General features: G+C 47.7%; 1 protein-coding gene across 1 annotated transcript in view; it reads left to right on the top strand.

Moving 5' to 3' along the window:
- Positions 1-21,185, top strand: part of LRRC1 (leucine rich repeat containing 1) — a 128,478-nt gene that overhangs the window by 88,307 nt on the left and 18,986 nt on the right. Inside the window, exons 5-10 of the mRNA XM_065912899.1 lie at positions 10,643-10,699; positions 10,987-11,050; positions 11,428-11,502; positions 14,658-14,802; positions 17,142-17,260; positions 18,681-18,764. Coding sequence (XP_065768971.1) covers positions 10,643-10,699; positions 10,987-11,050; positions 11,428-11,502; positions 14,658-14,802; positions 17,142-17,260; positions 18,681-18,764 — 544 coding nt within the window. The remainder of the gene's footprint in view (positions 1-10,642; positions 10,700-10,986; positions 11,051-11,427; positions 11,503-14,657; positions 14,803-17,141; positions 17,261-18,680; positions 18,765-21,185) is intronic.

Raw genomic sequence — 21,185 nt, 5'->3', positions numbered from 1 at the left:
CAGGTCCAGACAGCTTGGTAAGCATTTCTCTGCTAACAACCTAGTCGCTGTGTGAAAAAGCAGTCATGTACATTGAGAGACTGAATATTTGTATTGCATTCTGAAACGTCAGGAGGGGACCTGATGGGCACCAATCAGCGTTTGTCACTGCTTTGCAAAGATCCGCTGTCATCGACAGATGCTCAGTGTCCTGTGGGGAAGCTGAGCTGCTGGTTCACGTGGTAGCGTTCTGCTGCGTGTCTTTCTCATACAGAACCTTCTGCGGGGCTCCCGCAGTTGCCCCGGTGCACAGGACCTGAGCTGCTGCCGTGGGGGTGCTGAGTGCGCTGTTTGGGCTCTTGTGAGTCTGCAGCCTCAGCTGTTGGTGCGGAGCAGCAGCCAGCGTTGCACAGTTGGTTCATGTCCCGCAGGGTGTGGCTCCGAGCCAGGTAACCTTCGTGTGGTTACTGTGATGAAGCAAGTCTCTCAAGCAGTAGAATCTTTGCAATACTCTGTAACAAGATGAGGAATGATGATGAAAATCTTTTAAACCACCGGAGAGGGATACCAGCTACTTCATGCAAAAGTATACATTTTGCTGTCACTAGAATAAAAGTGTCCCGGATTTGCTGATCCTCTTCTGTGATGGCCTGTCCATAATTACTTGGATCTTCAAAGGAAAGGTGGTATTTAACAAGGAGCAGGAAACTAGCTGACTTTCAATGGGTGTTTAAAAACCTTTTTGTTAAAAATACACTTTCCGATTAGTCTTAATGAACAAGTGTTTGATGTCGGGGATGATGGGAATTTATCATCTGAATTTTAGCAATTTAGCAATAATCAGAAGAAATTTTTAAAAATTACTAATGGATGATTTAGTAAGTGCAGCTGATGACACAGTTCTTGCATCAGTGTAACTTAAAAAGAAAATATTTTGGCTGGGCTGAGGCATGTAGAATCTTAGTTCCCCAACCAAGGATCAAACCTGAGCCCCCTGCAGTGGAAGTGCCGGGTCCTAACCACTGGACTGCCAGAGAAGTCCCTGGATCAATGTGACTTTGTGAGGTATCTTTTTCACTTGTTAAACCATTAAATGAGTATCAGAGTGAATCATTTAGGATCAATTTTGTTCCTAAATGTAAAACAGAGTATTTACTACATAATATAGTATTTTTAGTCTCATTGCTTTCACTAATGAGAGCCCAAAAGATTTTTGTATCACTAATAAAATATTTAAGAATATTTTTCTTTTGTTTTTATTTTCTACTTAAATTTTTTTCTTTTTATGTATTTTATAGTTATGCAATATATTGGTACGTAGTATATCTATATATCTTATTTTACAATAAATATAAGTGTGAGGATTTACTCTTAAATGTGTGGGGACCGCCCTCTAGAGCATCATAGCTGGGAGTCACTTAAGCCAGAGACCAGTGGTTCTCAAACTCAGCCTTGTCTGGTCTGCAGGGGTTTATAGAAGTCTTTCCCAGGTCTTGTGGAGAGTATGGACAAGGGCTCTGGTGGGTGGTCCCTGCTGGCCCCTGCTTGTACTAGCACAGTTCTGCTATTAGCTTCTGAATTTCTTGTATCTGTGTTGTATATATGTTTGCATTTAAAAGCCTGCTGCATGTGTGTTTTACGTGGTTCGGTGACCTGTTTCAGACGCTTGACAGTGCTTGCTCTGTAGCATCAGGAGTTTTCACTGGGTTGTAGATCACTTCAAACCCTCTCAACGAAAGTGAATTTAAAAATTTTTACCTGTCTGCTCACTATCCAGACTGGCTGAGGTTTTCCCCCACCTAAGTGCTGAAGTTCTAGCTCTTCTGTGAAACCTCCTCTAGTAACTGGGAGAGATGAAAGAGACCCCAGGCTCACAGATTGCTGATCTCTGGATCGCCCACATGCTCAGCACTGGAGTCCTTTGCACGGAGAAGGGCAGTGCGTGTGTGTGCGTGTGTGTGTGTGCGCGCGCGCGGGATTAGCATGTATGCTGGCTCCACCTTGTCTCCTGGAGCCGTGGAGCTCTGGGTCTGAGCCCCTCTCTGTGTCTGGACCGACCCTGCTGTGGCTCTGACACGCTGGATGAATTCATGGGTGAGACACATCGTGTTTTCTCCTCCATGCTGCTGGGTTCCAAACTCACATCGTAGGTGATCCAGGTGGGTTCTGGAAGCTTTGTGCTGGGACCACGCTAGCCTATTCCTGCAAAGTCCCTTCTTGGGCTGAATGCTATACCGTTTCTATAAAAAACTGGTTTAAAGAAACAACTATGAAAAGAACCTGCTTCTGTTGCCCTGAAACCTTCTCCTGAAGAATGTGTGTTAGTCACTCAGTCGTGTCCGACCCTTTGCGACCCCACAGACTGTAGCCCGCCAGGTTCGTCTGCCCATGGGATTCTCTAGGCAGGAATACTGGTTCCCATGCCCCCCTCCTACTGAAGAATAGTTATTACCAATTAATGTTGCTTACTTTCCCCCAGGTAAGGAGTTCTTACAGAGATTTAAAAAATACACATCTTTAGGGGAAAAAATGCCTCACTGGGAGAGCCGTAAGCTTCTTCCTTTTAATAACAGTTCTGACATTTATCACACTTCCCTTTCTGCTTTTGTTGCCAGAAAGCTCAGAGCTGGTTCCCACGATCAGTAGGAGCAGCTGTGTTGGTTTCCATGTGGTGAAGGGACCCGGGGACCTGGGGGCGGTGATGCTGCTGGCGTGCGGGGCCAGGGGCAGGGTGGGGGCATCGGCACTCCTGTCCCGCTGCAGCTCCCACTCGCCGAGTACCGGGCGCCGCCCCACGCTGTTAGCTTTGTCTGTAAGGTGGGGCAAGTCATCTGCCGTGTGTGTCTCACTGCAGGGTTTGAACTTGGTCTCGGCCTGTAGTAAGTTGCATTTCCTCTGCTGTAGGTTGCCCCGCTGGGCACATGAATCTCCTCCTTCTTCCCCAGCCCTCATTCTCTAATTCATGAAACTTTTGGCCTACTTGTGCTTTATGAAGACCTCTTTAAGTCCCTCCTAGAAAGAGCTGGGGTAAAGTTAAGTAAAGGGCTTTGTCATTGAAGGTGCCAGGGAGGCAGGAAGGGCGGTGGGGAAGGAGGGAGGCCTTCATAGACCTTTGAGAGGAGAATTCCAGGTCTCGGATGGGCTTTATGAAAACTCTCTCAGTAAAACTGAGTTTTCAGATAAGCCCTTGAAAACAGTGCCAAGTGACAATGACTTTTTTTTTTTAATATCACTAAAAACACCAGGAAGATTCCACTGGTCAAGCCAGGAAAGATGAATTTACTTTTAAGAATTTTTGAAACATTGGTACAAAGTGTAAAAGAACTTTCCTCTCAAAAGAGCTTGTTGATAGTGAAAATATTTTTCTTGAAATTAGTTGTAGCAACATGGATAGACCTAGAGATTATTGTACTAAGTAAAGTAGGTCAGACAGATCAAGACAAATATAGCAGTTTTCTGTGGAATATAAAAAATAGTACAAATGGAGTTATTTATAAAACAAAAACAGTCTTGCAAACAGACAAGACAAACTTTTGGTTACCAAAGGGGAAAGGCAGCGAGGGATAAGTCAGGGGATTGGACTGAAAAGATGCACACTACTGGGACTTCCGTGGTAGTCCAGGGGTTAAGAACTCGCCTTCCAAAGCAGGGGACATGGGTTCGATCCCTGGCTGGGGAACCAAGATCAAACATGCCGTGGGGCAACTAAGCCCACACACATTAGGCCCGTGCTCTGCAACAGCAGAGGCCCCCTGCCCAGCAACAAAGAGCCGGTGCGGCCATGATGATGAGAATAATAAATATTTTTAAAAAATCAGATGCACACTACTCCCCAGGTGGCACTAGTGGTAAAGAACCCACCTACCAGCACAAGAGAGGTAAGAGTCGTGGGTTCGGCCCCGGAGGAGGGCATGGCAACCCACTCCAGAGTTCTTGCCTGGAGAGTCCCCATGGGCAGGGCTGAAGTGACTTAGCATGCATGCATGCATATGTATATATGCATATAACTGAATCACTTAGCTGTATACTTGAACTTAACACAGTACTATAAATCAAGTATACTTCAATAAAAAGGATGCAGCCCTCATTTAAGGGAGTAGGCCCTTCCTCAAAAAGTTGAACCTGGTTACTATATGACCCAGTAGTTCCACTGCTAGTCATGTTTACCTGAGAGCACCGAAAACATATGTCTATAAAAATAAGGGTGTACAGATGTTCATAGAAGCATCATTCATAATAGCCAAAAGGCAGAAACAATTCAAATTTCCATCAGTGGAGGAACCGATAGACAAAATATGCTATTCCCATGTGATGGAGTATTACTCAGCCATAAAAAAGCAATGGGGTCGCTACACATGCTCCAGTGTGGATGAACCTGGGAAACATGTTCCGTAGGGAAGCCAGGCAGCAAGGTCACATATTGTACCATTTCATTCACATGAGATGTTCAGCAGAAGCAAGCTCATAGAGACAGAAATTAGTGGTTGCCTATGACTGGGGCAAGAATAGGGTGGGATGGTGGGAGCAGGGTGTGTGTGTACATGTGTGTGTGTCTCACTGGGGGCTTTGAACTTGGTCTCGTCCTGTAGGAAGCTGCATCTCCTCTGCTGTAGCGTGCCCCACTGGGCACATGAATCTCCGCCTCCCTTCCCCAGCCCTCATTTTCTAATTCATGAAACTTTTGGCATATTTGTGCTTTATGAAGACCTCTTTAAACCCCTCCTAGAAAGAATTGACTTGTGATGGGTGTGAAGTTTCTTTTTAGATGATAGAAATTTTCTAGAAATTAGGTCGTGGTGATGTTTGTACAATCTTGTGAATATAATGAAAACCACTGAATAGTATGCATTATAATGGTGGATATAATGGTGGATATTATAGTATGTGAAATGTATCTAAATAGTAATAAAAAAGAAGAGACACTAGACAAACTTGAAGAAGCCTGGTGCTGCTGAGGGGTGATGCTATACCTAGGAAATGGATCTACGCTATTCTTAAAGGAAATCCTCTGTAGTGTAGCCTCACCAGCAATGTGCTAACATCATTTCGTCTCAGTTTACTGGCACTTGGTGATAAACAGGTACACAGAGCCAGAGCCTCCAAAACGTCCAGGTGTTGTGGAGTCGGGGAGGGTGGGGAACTCAGGGAGAATTGTGAGAGTCTGGAGAGCCTCTGCCTCTATCATGAGCAAGCTGCTCTGTTTGGCTTTGTGTATCTGGCTTCATGAGATTCCATGTCCTTTGCTGTTAAAGAAACTGGTACCATCAAAAAAAAGATGAGTCAGCCTAAATATATCTAAACATCTCTATTTAATTAAATTTTCTCCTCAAAGAATAGCATTCTTTAAGAAGAAGAAATATGTGTAATAGATTGGTATGGTGCTCAAAACCCAGTGGTCAGTCACTGAATGGTTATCATCAATAAAGATTGAATTGTGACCATTTGCTAGTAGAAGTAGAACAAGCAGATAAGCCCCGGGTTCTCTGGCAGATTGAAGTCGAGCATGTGGGTGTGATTTTGTGTCTGCTGCCCTTGGGAATGGTGACCTGTTAGTACATGCTGCCTGAAAAGAATCAGTCTTTTTGAAAACTATTACTGTATTTAATACTCTCTCTCTCTCTCTTTTTTTTTTTTTTTTTTGAGGCCCCTGGGAATTTCTGTAAATATTTATTGCTGCAAAAATAAAATGAAAGATTTTTAGAAAATTTTCTAGAGCAACATCACAAGGAAGTTTGTAACCAGAGTTTTCTTATTAAATACTAGTCTGGTACTAAAAAAGCAGAAATACTGTGTATATGTAAGCACTTCCCTCATCCTAGTTGAAAAGTATTGCCATAAATGTTTACAGATTTTATATTTTAATGGTTTAATAGTGTACTGTCATTTGTTTGCTTGGAGGCATCTTAATTTATTTTATTCTTTACTTTCTTAATGCTATTGGCCACCAAAATGGGGGGGGGGGTGGAAATCCAAGTGGTTTAGAAAGGAATTTTTAAAATACAGTGGAGGACAGATGTAAATTTTTTTTTAAGTAACCCCTCATCCAGTCCCTGAAATAGAATCCTAAAAATACAGTTGGCCTGCGTGTTGGCTCACAGCAGAATGAACTCTTGTGCGTGCTCTCAGGGACTGTCAGCTGCTGGCACCAAAGGCTTCTGCACTCTCTTCCTGCAGAAGCTTGTTAGGATTTTGTCTTTTTTTAAACCCTGATTGGGGGACTTCCGTGGTGGTCCACTGGTTAAGAGTTCGCCCTCCAGTGCAGAGGACACAGGTTCAGTCCCCTGGGCGGGGAGCTAAGACCTCGCGTGCCACAGAGCAGCGAAACCTGTGTGCTGAGCTGCTGAGCCTGGGGCGCTCCGGGCCTGATGCCAGCTCAAGGAAGCCCCAGTGCCACAGCGAGGACCTGGTGTGGACAAATAAATAGTATTTAAAAAAAAAGAAAAAGCTAAACCCCATTTGATGGTAAAAATGGTGGGAGTGAAGGAAAGATAGAAAATAGTGGCTTGTGTAGGAGGTCATCCTGATGATATTACACAGAAATTTAATTTGCCGAGAATTAAAAATTTAAGGGTAAAATATCTGTTACTGGGGGAGCGGTTTAAAAAAAGTAAGGTCTGTATAGATTCCAAATTACCATGCAATTAAAAAAAAATACCCGTGTGTATTATCTGTTGATAAGAAAGTAAAAAATCTCCTTTGTATAAGATGCTGCCTTTTGTATGAATAAAGGAAGCTAAGGCTATATATTCATACCCCTTTTTCTTTGCATAAAAGGCAACTGTGGGTAAATGCATAAATAACTAACAGAAAGGGTTATTTTCCGTGAGAAGGTTATTTCCCGTGAGAAGGGTCCAGGTGATAGGAGACTGGATAGACGCAGGACAGAGGTGGGAGCCAACTCATTCCTGAATATTTGTTCTGCATGTTTATTAATGTATTATATTGCTGCTGCTGGTTAGTCATTCAGTCGTGTCTGATTCTTTGTGACCCCATGGACTTAGCCCGCCAGGCTCCTGTGTCCATGGAGTTCTCCAGGCAAGAATCCTGGAGTGGGTTGCCTTCCTTCAGGGGATCTTCATGACTCAGGGATTGATCCAGCGTCTCCTTCATTGACAGACAGATTCCTTAACCACTGAGCCACCTCGGCAGGCCCAATGTATTAGTACTACATCACAAATATTCACAAATACTGTATTCCCTATTCACAAAGTGGACCTCACAAACTCGAGGGTGAGAGCAGAAAATGGTGACTGAAAATGCAGATGCCATGGTGAGTCCTGGCTCTGCCCCTTCCCCGCTGTGGAAGACCTCATTCAGGCGCACTCTTGTGCCTTCATTTTCTCATCCATAAAGTTAATTCTTGGAAAGAACTCGCAACAGCCTCTGTCATACAGTTTCTGCTGGTGTCGTTACTAGTAGTCGAGCACTAATGACCATTCTCATGTTGCCTGTCGAGTGTCTAATCTTTGCAGCAGCTGGTAAATGCATGTGGCTAAGAGCCTGCCCTCTGAAGTAGACAGAATTGAGTTCAAGTCCCCAGACTGCGTCAGTTCTTAGCAGTGTGTCCCTTCCTTGCAAAGATGCTGGAATTGACCTGGAATTGGCCAGGTTGCCTGCATAGGGAAGGCACCATCCTGAAGTCTTGATGGAAGATGCTGTATTCAGAAAAGCCAGAAGAGGAGGTCATTCATCCTTGCATTTTGATCTTACTGTCTCTGGTCCAGATCTGCATTCAAGCTGGCCCTGTTTTAAGTCAGCTCTTCCTAGAACGGCCTGGAGAACTCTGTTCTGGAGGGACTGGTAGGATTGTGCACTGGCCTGGGACTGTCCAGGGCAGGTACCGATGAGAGCCAAACCCATGGTTTCATTTGAGAATCAGTTAATCGAAATGAGAACAGCCTGGCCAGGTTACGCTCTGAGGTTTGGGCTTATGTGGGAGGTGGGTGTCTGTAGTCAAACCAGTGTCCTTGCTTTTTATTCATCATTGTCCCTCAAGTCCCCAGTTATGGATGATGTATCCTTAAAAATTGTCCTGTGCCAGCCACTCCCCATCTGCAGGCCTGTCCTCGGAGGCGGTTTTGGGCAGAGGGGATGGCTCCCGTGGTTGATAGAATTGTGAAGCAGTCTTTTCGGGTACCCTGCCTTGGGGCACACACATTTGTGTGGCCCCCGACTATACTTCCCTGGAGTAGGAAATGACAACCCACTCCAGTATTCTTGCCTGGAAAATTCCAGGGACAGAGGAGCCTGGCAGGCTGCAGTCTGTAGGGTCGGAAAGAGTCGGACACGACTGAGTGACCGAGCATTCACGAAGGCATAACTACTTGGGCACAGGGCTGTCTTAAGGAAATAACGTATCAGACCGGCTCTGTTAACTGGAAGGAATATGTATCACACCCTAATGGCTGCAGTAGGTATGGTTGTCTTCATTCTAGGGGAATCGAGGCACCATGGTGAAGCACTTCAGCCAAGCAGATCCAGGCAGTTGTGAGGGATGTAAATTATAGAGTTCCAGAGAATGGCAGTCCTCAGAATGAGGGCGGAGAAGGAAGTGGCAACCCGCTCCAGTATTCCTGCCTGGGGAAGTCCATGGACACGGGAGCCTGGTGGGCTACAGTCCATGGGGTCGCAAAGAGTCGGACACGCCCGAGTGCCTAAGGCACACAGGGTGAGGGCAGGGTCTTGGCTTTCTTACCAGATTTGAGCTGTGGCTTTGCCACTGTCTGATGGACCTCACACCAGCGGACCTCGCTTTCTTGATGAGGTCATCCTGGTGATGCCAGTGACGGCCAGGAGATGACAGTCAGGACCCCCGCCCCGTGCCTCCCGCCCCAGGGGGTGCCCTGGGTGGCGGGCGGGCCCAGCTCTGTTCTGCTTCAGGCAGGAGGTGTCAGTAACTGGGCCTGGTGACACTGCTTTGCAAGATGCTCTTGATGGTGCCCAAGGAGGGAGCTTTGGAAGCAAACAAGGACGTTTCCCTTCATTTCATTAGTGGATGTCTCTAGTGGGTCAGAAGAGATGTGAAAGTGATGAGCGTTAAATAGTTACAGCGGCAGGTCTGTCAGTGGTTTTTAAAATAGAGATGTGAAAACAACCAAATGGTTATCACATTTCCTTTTAAAACTGGTTCTGGGAACAGCTGAAACTGAAAACCAAGCCCTTGATTTTACTTTTACATGGCTTGTAATGTCCGGTCTCCGCCTTTTCTGTGGGTTGCTCTTAGGGGCACATAGTGGGTGGTCCCTCCTCCCTCCCACGTTATTTCTTCTACGTTATTTCTTCTACGTGAGGGTTTGGCCCAGGGGCAGTGGGACTGGGAAATTGTGATTCCACCTGGCTGCATTTTGGGGGAAGAGTCTTGGTATTAAATTCCTAATTATTTATTAGCAGGGTTACTGACTTTTAAAAAATATATATTCTGAAGGATTTTATTTTTTTCCTCTTGATTTAATTGTGAGACTGTTACTCAGTTTCTAAATTTCCGAGATTATTTTTAGAAAATTGGAGGGGATACCAATTTTGTGCTTTTCAGATGTATAGTTCAAATACATTTTCAAGCCAGTAGGTTTTATGTGTGTATTATGCATTGTTCCTGCAAATCAAATTTACATTTTCTAATGTTATGAGAAGCGCTGTCAGTGCCTGCTATTCTGGCTTTGATGTTGGCAGGACAGAGGATTAAGGCAGATTAGGGTGTTGGTCTGACTCCCTGTGTTCTGTGGGATCACAAGTAAAAGTCCTCCAAGTCTGGGCGTTACTCTGGTGACATTAGCAGAAGCTGGAGTTCTCGCTTTTCAGAGCTTAGCACAACGCCTGCTGGAGTAATCAGCTGATTCTCTCCTGAATCAGCGTGTTGTGCCAGCGCTGACATACTGGTATGTGTGTGGCGTCTGCTGATTCAGAATTGCCACCATGACCCAGATCATCGGCATCTGGGGAGAACCTCTGTATCTGCACAGTGTTTCTGCTAGAGGTGGATTACAGCGAAGAGGCAGGAGAATCTGCTGAAAAGAGTGCGCTCGGGGTTTATTAAGAATGAAAGCAGCACTATCACAGCCACCGTTTCCCGAATCAGGCTGGTGTCCTGGGCACCGCGTGGACGGCGTCGCTTCTTGACCTCCCGCATCTCAGGGGCCCCTTGCTCTGTGAGGGTGGGAACTTCAGTGGAACACGTGGACTCTCTGCACTGAGAGGCCCACTGCGTTCAGACAGACAGACTTCTCAGTGATGTTGGCAAGAAGAGCAGCTCGAGATGAAAGGTGTTCAGGCGGTATACTGTTAAGGCCGCGGTGCATTTTGACATTCAAGCCTGGAAGCGCATATTCGGCTCCTGTCCTGGTCCTGGGAGTGGCTGTCTCTCAGGGGCTGGAGGGTTCTTTCCATGTATCAGCTGCACAGAGTTCCTGTGCGCGAGGCCCTGCGGTGACGATGCCGCGCTCTTTATCTTAATGTTAAAATTTGCAAAGTAGAGACGATACTCTTTTTACTGGGGATGGGGTGGTCAGGGATATTTTTCCTCGGGGAAGTGACGTACAAGGTCTTACTAAGAGTTGCTCCTTCTGGAGTGTATACTTAGGGGAGTGGGGGTTGCTAGGGAAGGAAGGGAGTAGGAAAAATCTTAGGCATTTTCCTTAAACGCTTTTTTTCTTTTGTTCACTTCTAGTCTTTATAACCTGGCTTCACTGGAACTGAGAGAGAATCTACTTACTTATCTCCCTGAGTGAGTCTCTGGGGAGAAGGGGAGGGGGGGTTCATACTGAATGAATTTCCTGAAGCATTTAAAAAAAAAAAAACAAACTACAGTAGCTTGTCAAAAAGAAGTTCTGTGTCTTTTGGAAAATTTGAGAGATGCCAGCCTTAATAGACTTCCTGTGCAGTATTTATGGCCATAAAATCCAGATGAATCTTCTTTTGGGAAACTAGTCCAAGTGAGGAATCTTATGTTGCTCGGCATTTCTAAGTCCCAAGAGCTCCTTCCCTTTGTAATTTTTTTTTTTTTTTTAATAGCTCCCTTACCCAGCTACGGAGACTAGAAGAACTTGATTTAGGAAACAATGAAATATATAATTTGGTAAGTCTGTACTGAAGAGAGATTTGAATTTCACCTTGTTCCTAGTTATGATCACAGAATATTTGGGGGGCATCTCTAGGGATGCTCTTAAGCTAGTGTTTCCACAGAGGCAGCTTGGCAAAATTAGAGCATGTGCTTCGGTCCACACGGGTTACGGGTAATGATTGGGGGGTGGAGGTGACGGCATGAGTGTAAGCAGCTGGCATTCCTGGGGAGTCTTGGGGATGCTTTTAGGGGAGGGGTGCTGATTTTAGAGAAGTACCCACAAACCTCCGCTGTGATACTCCATTCCCAACTGCTGAGTGAAGGTCCTTCCCTTCTTAATGGGAGGCTAAATAACTGGAGCTTTGCTACCATAACATTGCTTTTTGTTTTAGCCAGAATCAATAGGAGCTCTCTTACATCTAAAGGATCTCTGGTTGGATGGAAATCAACTGTCAGAATTACCTCAGGTGAGTGGTAATTTCACAGTTTCCCTCCAAAACGCAAAAAGACCACCGTCACCCTCATGCATCCCCTGCTCCTCCATGAGATTTTCTAGAAAAGGGAGCTTGAAAACTAAAACGTTGGTTGCCAAAGCAGATTCGGAAAAATACGTTGAACATTCATCACGCCACATTGCCATAAAAAATTGAAAGCCTCAACCCACCGTTTCTAAACATAGTAAATATATCTTTTGGTGTGTGAAGTCTGCATTTTATTTCATCCTGGCTTGAGGCCTGGGTTGCCTGCTTGAAGCCTAGCTCATTTGGAAATTATCAGGATCCCAGATTCTGATGGCAGAAGTTTCTGCCACTGATGGTGATATGCCAAGTGTTTTGGGATGGTTTGAGCACATTTTGCTGTGTAATAGTTGATGTAAAATCAGTGCAAAAAGTTGCTACTTCATGTTTTTTCCAAATGTTGCTTATGGTGTAGCTGGAACATCACATGCTGTTTACATCTTTCCTGCTGTTACCAAGTGTGAGGAACCGTGTTCCAAGTGAAATGGGGTTGTGTGGGCCTCTGTGTATGCGGTCAGCTTGTGGGTTCTAGCACGCAGACCCACCTTCTCACCAGTTGAGAGAGAAACTTGAACAAACAGCAGCACACAGGCGTTTCCCCCAACTTTGTTTTTCTCCAGCTGTTACTGAATTCTACTCTTAGGGCCCCTTAGAGCCAGGGTTTAAAGGGTGGTCGAGGTATGCATATTGTATAGTAATTCAGGACCTGTCTCTGCTGGGCTCCCTGAACCAGCCATGACGGGACTGTGTCCTTGGGCTGGGGAAGGTGTATTTGTGCAAGGAAGTCTGGTGCTGTAAAAAAGCACTTGAGTAAAATCCTAGTTGTAGTTATGTGCTGGAATTGCCAGGATATCACCGACGACTCATGCAGCTAAGGAGCTAATTTGAGTCTGTCTCTGAGGTCTTGGCTGCATTTGGGAAGAGGAAAGGGCAGATCAGCAGCTGATAGGAGTGAGGGTTTGATTAACGGATTTCTGTAGGAAATTATGAAACGTCCTGATTAAGAGAATTCTAGTTACTTAAAAAAGTCAAAGGATGGGGCAGAAATGCGAGGAAGATATTAAGAAAGTAATAAAATACCAGCTATAAAGGTTGGGTAAACAACAGACCTTACTGTGGAGCGCAGGGGACTATATTCAGTATCCCGTGATAAAACAGAATGGAAAAAGAATATAAAAAAGAATCTACATATGTATAACGAGTCACTTTGTGGTGTAGGAGAAATTAACACAGCATACCTCAATAAAATAAAAAGCTCTTAGACATGCAGTGGACAGATACATGTAAACAACGATGTGCAAAACGTCATGTCCTAAACACAAAGAAATTAACCTGCCACTGATCTTGTTATTCTTTTTTTTTTTTTCTTAATGCATCTCTTTGGCCCACTTGTATAACCTTTTATTGAGTCAGGACTAAACTCATCAGACAGTCTCAGATAATCAGTTATTTTCCTGTCTTCACTGGTAATAGAAAGAAAAGGAGACAAAACACTGTTTAAAGGAATAAATTTAAAAAGTAGGCTCTCCTCAGGGAGCCTGGCCTGAAATTGGTAGAAAGGTAGTCTGATTTCCTCCAGGCAGGAAATGAGGGGTGGGGTCCCAGGGTGTGTGTTGGTGGGGGATAAGCTGGGTAGAGTTGTTCAGGCCAGATTCGGTACTGATTAAGGAGTCTGTGCTCAGGTAGACTTCAGGGGGCCACTGGAGTTCAAGGTGGGGCTTCATTCCGGGCCTGGAGCGATTTTTCCCGGAGGGAAGGATGGAGGCACAGTTGTGAACAGACTTGGGCAGAGGGTGTCCAGACCTGTCCAGGCGGGAGGGTGCTGAGCGTGGGAGGGAGCAGGCTGGCAGCCGGTCGGGGAAGGCGGCAGCGGTGAGAGGGAGCGTGTGTCGGAGAGTGGAGGGTCCGACGCCTCTGGACTGCAGCTCGGGCCAAGGAGGTGCCTCCCCTCCGGGGCCGGCTCTTCCCTTTTGGAGCGGTCTGGCGCTCTTGTCTCAGGTATCAACAGGGAGAGGGTGTGTGTGTATGTGTGTGTTAATAGTGTGTGTGTGTCTGTGTGTGCCCATGTGTGCGTGTGTGTATTAATATTGTGTGTGTGTCTGTGTGTGTGTGCCCGTGTGTGCATGTGTGTATTAATATATAGTGTGTATGTGTGTCTGTGTCCGTGTGTATCTGTGTGTGTCTGTGTGTGCCCATGTGTGCATGTGTGTATTAATAGTGTGTGTGTGTGTCTGTGTCCGTGTGTATCTGTGTGTGTTTGTGTGTGTGTCTGTGTGCCCGTGTGTGCGTGTGTGTATTAATATTGTGTGTGTGTGTGTGTGTGTATCTGTGTGTGTGTGTGTGCGTGTGTGTCTGTGTCCGTGTGTATCTGTGTGTGTCTGTGTGTGCCCGTGTGTGTGTGTGTGTATTAATAGTGTGTGTGTGTGTCTGTGTCCGTGTGTATCTGTGTGTGTGTGTGTATTAATAGTGTGTGTGTGTCTGTGTCTGTGTGTATCTGTGTGTGTGTGTGTGCCCGTGTGTGTGTATTAGTAGCGTGTGTGTGTGTCTATGTCCGTGTGTATCTGTGTGTGTGTGTCTGTGTGTGTTTCTGTGTGTGTGTGTGTGTGCGTGCACATGTGTGTGCGTGCTCCAGTTTCCCGGGGAGCAGCTGAGCCCCTGTTGTACCACGGGCTGCCCATCACGGCAGATAGAAGGGAGTCGGCTGCCTCCAGGACTTCGCAGGCTGTTCTGAGTATTGAGCCCAATACTGGAGAACTGGCGTCTGGTCGCCTTTTTTTTCCTTCATCCCCGAGCTGTGGGGCCTTCAAGCGGCTGGTTTTCTCCCGGCACCCGTGTCCTCACCTTACTGAGGGGATGACTCCCTGCCTGCCTGCCTGCAGGCGGAGGGCCTGGCCTCCCTTCCCAGCGCCGTATGTGTGATTCACACAGCTTCCCATTTTCATTGGAAGGGGGTCTGGAAACACCCCTGCTGTCACCTTCGGCCAGCACTGGGGAAGCATCTTCAGGACCACTCTGTGGTTTGATCTGGAGAAGTCAGTATAAGAAATTCCTCCGTACGGTGACCGGTTCCGGCGTGACTTTCTTTCCCTGTGTCCTTGATGCAGGAAATAGGAAATCTGAAGAACCTACTCTGCTTAGACGTCTCTGAAAACAGGTTGGAACGGCTTCCGGAAGAGATCAGCGGCCTGACTTCACTGACGGATTTGGTCATTTCGCAGAACTTGCTAGAGATGCTCCCAGACGGCATCGGTGAGTATGGCGCCAGCTGCCACCGTGCTGGCTGTTGGGTGCTGGGGCGTGGTTCCTTCAGTCGTTTGCTTTTAAAGAAGGAAAGCAGGAGTATTTAATACAGTGTAAATTTCTCTATATGCAAGCATTTCTGTTTTCCTGGTCTGGTAGCAGGTATATTGGATATATGTTACTACTTTCACGTATTGACCTGTGTACTTCCTCTGCAGCTTGTGTTCATGATTTTGGTGGGGATCAGCCCAAATCATAGAATGTGTTTTGGGCATATGAACAGTTATCAAGACTTTTCTAATTGAGCATTGCAAATAGTTTATGCGGAGTGACCTTTGACCTCATGGTGTGACCCTCAGGAAGGGCTGTTACTGGAGTGGGGTGGGCACATTGAGCCTTTTCTGGTCCATCGGGAATCATCTTTTTCTTGAACCATTCTGTGCTGTTTCCTTTAAAAAACAGTCCAGACGTTTCCTTTACCGAAAAGGAGCTCAGCCCAGGGTGAGAAAATAAACACAGAGAAGATAAAAACAGACGTGGGCTGTCAGCTCCGCCATAGCCAGGCCTTCCTAGAAACTGTAGGAAACTATATTTAACCTGTGTGTGGCTGTCATAGGACAGCTTCTTTGACCTTCACTTAACTTGCATTCTAAACATCAAAGGGAGTTTGGGAGAGGTTTTCAGTAGTCGGAGAAACTGTGTAACAGGGCCGGCTTCCTTTCTGGCATCTGGTCCAGATGAAAGGGTTGCTGATAAGAGCGGCTTGGCAGAAGGAAAGACAGACGCTGCCTTTAGGTGAGTCTGGTTGGGGAGCTGATGGGGACTGTGACTCTAGGTCGGAATATCTGGTAGGAATCACGTGTAGCATCAGAGCAGCTGATGCTGCTCTGGGATGTTTGGGGACTCAGGATGTTTGGCTGCTGGGAAAGGGGAGAAATAGGCATGAGATGGCTGACATCAGACCTCTGAAGGGCTGTCAGGTAGAAGGAGGCGACGACTCATTCTATCTTCTAGTTCAAGAGGGTGCGAGGAAAAGGTTGTGGATCTCAGTTTGATTTAAGAAAGAGCTTAACCTGCATCTCTTAGGAATCAGTGTGGGCTGCTTAGTGAAGAAATGAGCCTCCTGGCACTAGGAGTACTCAGGGACAGTCTGCAGGCCCACTTGTGAGTGGTGGTGTTGAGGAGTCCCTTGGGGTGAGCTCTGCCAGCTGTCTGTTCCATGCCCCAGAGACGATGCTGACGAGTCCATGCCCTGAGGACTGGGGGGCCCTCTGGGGACAGTGATAGTAGGCACTGCCTATGCTGAATGAGGAGCTTATGATTTGGTGAGCTCCCCTGCCCTGCCCCATGACCGCACTCAGAGCGAGTTCATCCTTTCAGCGTCTCCCCGTCTCCAGCTTTATCACATCTGTGATAGAGGCTGTTCCCTGACTGTCCTGAGGATAGTGACGTCACGCTGGCCACTCTCTGTGGATACCAAGGACAGCTCGGTAGGCTCAGCTCCCACTGCAGGAGTAGTTGACAGTGAGACTCTGAAGGCTCAGGGTCTCCTCCAGCCCGTGGAGGCTACAGAGGCTGCAGTAAACCGGCTCTTACCCTGTGGCCTGAGGGCACCTCTCAGGAGTCCATTCTGCGCCCTGAGTGAAACAGACCTGTCTTAAGGTGGCTTTCCAGGGATTACCATCTGACCCTGCAGGCACAGAGGTTTCCCTCTTAGGGATCCCCACTGACTCATCCACAGATGATAGAATAGATTGCCACGGGCTGTCTTTTGTTTTCAGCGAGGATGACTCTTGTGTGTATTAGTTGCTCAGTTGTGTCTGACTCTTTTTGACCCCATGGACCGTAGCACATCAGGCTCCCCTAACCATGGAATTCTCCAGGCAAGAGTCCTGGGGTGGGTTGCCATTTCCTTCTCCAGGGGATCTTCCCCACCCAGGAATCGAACCCAGGTCTCCTGCATTGCAGGCAGATTCTTTGCCATCTGAGCCAGGATGATTCTTAGAGTAACATAAAAGTCTCTCCTCTGTACACAAGACATTTCCTGTTCTTAAATCTCCATCAAGAGCGAGCTCTTTATTTTTTCCTGAAATCTATGGGCTTTGACATGATGTTTTTAGGTAGCAACTTTTTAAATGATTCGCCATTAATTGCCTACTGTTTCTGACAAGCAGAACACACAATTTTACCTCTCAGCCTTTTGTACTCTAAATGCAAATAGCACAATTTCTTGAAGCTGGGTGAGGAAACCAAATGAGAATGGAAATTCCAAACAGCAAGCAGAGGGGAAATGCCAAGTGGTGACCAGAAAAACAGCGATAACTAATGAGCCTAAATAATTTTTACAGGAAAACTGAAGAAGCTGTCGATCTTGAAGGTGGACCAGAACCGACTCACGCAGCTGCCCGAGGCGGTGGGAGACTGTGAGAGCCTCACGGAGTTGGTTCTCACGGAAAACCGGCTCCTGGTGAGCGCGGCCCCAGGGTCAGAGGGGGAGGTGGCGTGGGTGTCGCATCAGCAGTGCTTTGCAGAGTCGATCCCACATATTTGTAATTTGGGCGGACCTGATGGAGATCCCCTTACGTTGTAACTAACCCCGGGGCCTGAGAAGCAGACTCGGGACATACAGATGATCCCGGTCTCCCCTTCAGAGACTGCGCCCCATCGTGATGCTCAGGGTATGGACACCTGGGGACGGGAGGCGGTGGAGGTGCCTCTGCCCACGTCTGAGGGTGGGCCAGTGGGAACGGTGGTCTGTCTGGTTCTTGGAGCAAATATGAACGCGGAGGAGGGGGAGGGGTGGGGACTGGCCCCGGAAAGCCTTGGGGGCACTGGGGGGAGATGCTCTTTTGGGGAGCCAGCACACTCTCTGACCTTGATCGCACCTGTCCAAGAAGCTGGGTGAGGCCGAGCAGGTGCCCGGGCTTGGACCGGCACACCCCATCCTCCTGGCGGCGCCTGCAGAGTGGGCTTCTGGGGCGGCTCTGCTCGTCCGGCTGCCGCTCCTGCCTGCCCCCATTGCTCGCCCTGCTCCCCCCGTCCTGGCCTTGCAGCGTCTGTTGTCTTTGGTTTACTCTCCTGCCATTCCCTCCACTTCTCCATCTTCATTTTGTCACTTTAGTTTTTCTGGATTTCTCCTTTTACCTCTTTTTCCCCCTTTCTCCTCTCTTTATAAAAGGAGTAAGTAATGCTCTTTTGGGGAGCAGAGCAGAAGATGACAGCAAGAGTGGGTGAAGGGGGCGAAGCTGCTGGGGGCCTGGGAATATCCCCCTGTAGTCAGGACAGAGGCCTCCTTCCTTGTTTCCGGAAGGAATCTGTTAGAATTACAGAGAGTAGTCGTGACAGTTAGACAAATGACATTCACCCCTGGATTGCATCAGAGTTGAAGATCCTCCTCTCCCCATGGACGCAGAGCCAGTTCCTGCAGGGCTGGAGCGCTCACACCAGCGGGGTGGTTCCCTCTCCCCACCCCCAACACACACCGCCCAGCTCTGGCTCCCACCGCCTGCACTCTGGCCCCCACAGGCGTCTACAAACTAGCATCTCTGGTTCTCAGAGGTGCAGACATGGGAGGGGTGAATGTCAAGGGTGCAAATTTCACTTCCTTGATTTGAAGGGCCTTCACTACCTCTATTGCCGGGTATTTCTCTGTTCCTAGGCCTCTGTCTTTGACCTCATTTCATTGAAACAAACTCTCATTTCTACAAAAATGCAAAATATTAGATGCCACATCCCCAAGTGAGCATTGCAAACACCTACTGTTGAGGAAGGACTTCTCTTGCTGGATGAGATTAGACCCTCTCAGTTCTTGAAAAGATCTGTTTTATCTGTTTTACTCTGAGCCATGTCCAAAGTATGTGTTAATAACAAAAATGTTATTTTAACAGACTTTACCTAAGAGCATTGGAAAACTTAAGAAGTTGAGCAACTTGAATGCAGACAGAAATAAATTAGTGTCTTTACCGAAAGAGGTATGTGCTTTTAAGAAAATAATAATAAAGAAATAATGATATACAAGGGATCAGAGATGTCAAATACTTATGTGCTACTTTTTAAAGGTGTGAACCCTCATCTGTGGGTCCAGAGATGGTCGGAGGAATGGTATCAAAGAATGACCATCGGTAACATTGGGGAGAGTAGGTGGGTCCAGATGGCTGTGAGTGGAGATGGGAAAGGTGAATTCGGAGGGGGACAGAGAGAGTGGCGTTTTGGGACTGGCCTAGGAGAGGAGTAACACCGTTGACAGAAGGGGTGATCGTGGACTTGACTTTGGGGGTGGTTGGATCTAGTGAGCAGGTAAGCCCTCCCATGCGCCATTGGAGTTGTGAAGATGGGTCTCGGTGGACCGTCTTCCTGAGCAGAGGCCCATGTCTGGGAGAGGGAGAGGGAGCCCTCCACGTAGAGGCGGTGCCCCGGAAGGTAGAGCCCGGTTCTCAAGATTTTTTTGGTCGGTGCTCCCAGCAGGAGAAAAGAGCCTCCACCCCTTGTGGGCGCGGCTGCGTGACTTAGAGGCATTTAATCAAGGAGGGGCCGGAACTGGGAATGGGAGGAAGGCTTGAGGGGTCACACGAGGTGGAATCCGGGGTGCTGTTTAAAAGGAAGGCTGTCTTTCTCCTCGGAACTAGGAGAACCTGCCTGGAGGTGGGCCGCACCGAGCTTGGTCCCTAATGTAAGACGCTGTTCTCTGCCGCGCAGCGAGCTGCTGGGCCGCTTCCCCCGCCAGGGCCGCCCACGAGGAGGTGTGGCCTCCTGCGCTGTGGTCCCGGCCGGAGCAGCTTCTCGCTTCCTTCTATGCTCGACCCTTGTCAACGCCCTTCTTGCAGTCATTTCAGAGTTGTTCAACAAGCAGCGGGAGCTTGAGGGGCTCACGCTCCCCGGCCGCTTCTGCAGGCGTCTCACCTGGCCTGGTCTTTTCTCCCCGTGCCTGTCGTGTTCAGCAGCCCGGCTTCCCCCTGGGTGAGGCGGCTGGCGCTCCTGAGCGGAAGGGTAGGGATGTTTGTTACAGATTTGACCGCATTCTCTCAGAGCCACGATCGGAACCCTAACATTTAAGTAAAACTGTTTCCAGCCCAAAGACTTAAGTCTCCATCTTCGCTAAACTGGGACTCAAGGAGAAGATTCTGCTCATTAAATCCTCATTTTGGTTCCAGCGTAAAAGCATTAAACTGAACGACAGGGCTGGTGTTAATTGTACTCTTGTGGGAAAGCGGGTGCGGGCGGGTGTAGGTCAGACGCACAGGCAGAGGCAGAGAGGAGGAAGATCCAGGCCCTCCCTCCTCAGCCCCCTTCACGGGACCGGGTGCTGTCCTGCTCGTTGAGGGAATCGGCAGGGCCGCTTTTGAGGCTGTGAGGATCTGGATCTCCCTGCTTTACAGACGAGGAAGCTGAGGCTGGCGAGAGCTTTCCCACGGGGACTCCCGCAGCTGGAGTCTGGAGAAGAGACTCGGGATGTGTCCCCCCCCCCCCCCCCTCCCCCGGCCAAGCCCGTAAAAGCCTGGCCGCTCAGCTCAGAGATTTCATCAGGGAATGGAGTTTGCACCTTTTCCTTCAGCTGCCCAAGAAGGCAGCTGTTTAGGGCTCTGGGGATGGGCTCCTTTCTTACTCATTTCACCCCCGCTCACACTCGGCTCCTAGACTGGGATGTGTCCCAGTTCTGCTGTGAATCCCAGCTCAGTGACCCTGCAGAAACGGGCAGTGCTGGCCTCTGACCCGCGGACTGGGCAGACAAGCCATGGAGGGGCGCTCACCTTGCGCTGGGTCTCCTTTGTTGGTCTGGGGTGTGTGTGCGTGCATGTGTGTGCGTGCGTGTGTATGCATGTTCTCTGCCTCCAAGCTTGATACCATCCCATCAAATGCTGCACTTTCCTGATTGGATTCTTCTCTTTCCAGACGTGATTACTTCCTCTTGGACAGTTGTCTCACGCATGACACGTTTAAACTGACAGTGCCAGCCAACTCCGTGTATATGCACCCGATCCATAATTGTATTAATGGCCGTTGGTCTGGTGCACTGTGTAGCTCTTCCTCTTTGTCTGTCTTTTCTTTCCCATTTGATAGCGTCACATACTGTCCGTTTTACAGCACAGTTCCTGTGTCTGTAGCAGCGTTTATTTGCACTTTCCCCATATGGTTGAGGGGAAATGCTTGTACTGTGTGGGTCACAATAATAGATTCTGTCTGTGTTGTGTGGTGTCACATGTAGTAAACATTCGCAAATCAATGAATGTCTCTTGTTTTCTTAATTGTTAGCTGCTTGGATATTTAGAAAAGTCAGGTAAACTTGCCATCTTGTAAGTATTGTTCAGACCACACTTTAACTCTGGCTTCCATTCTGCTTCTCAAATGCATGAAGATTCAGATTGGCTGACTACTTTATGCACTTTTCATTGTAA

This window comes from Muntiacus reevesi, chromosome 20, assembly GCF_963930625.1.
Source record: "Muntiacus reevesi chromosome 20, mMunRee1.1, whole genome shotgun sequence".
NCBI classification, from domain to species: Eukaryota; Metazoa; Chordata; class Mammalia; order Artiodactyla; family Cervidae; genus Muntiacus; species Muntiacus reevesi.
This window is presented reverse-complemented; position numbering and strand designations above follow the sequence as displayed.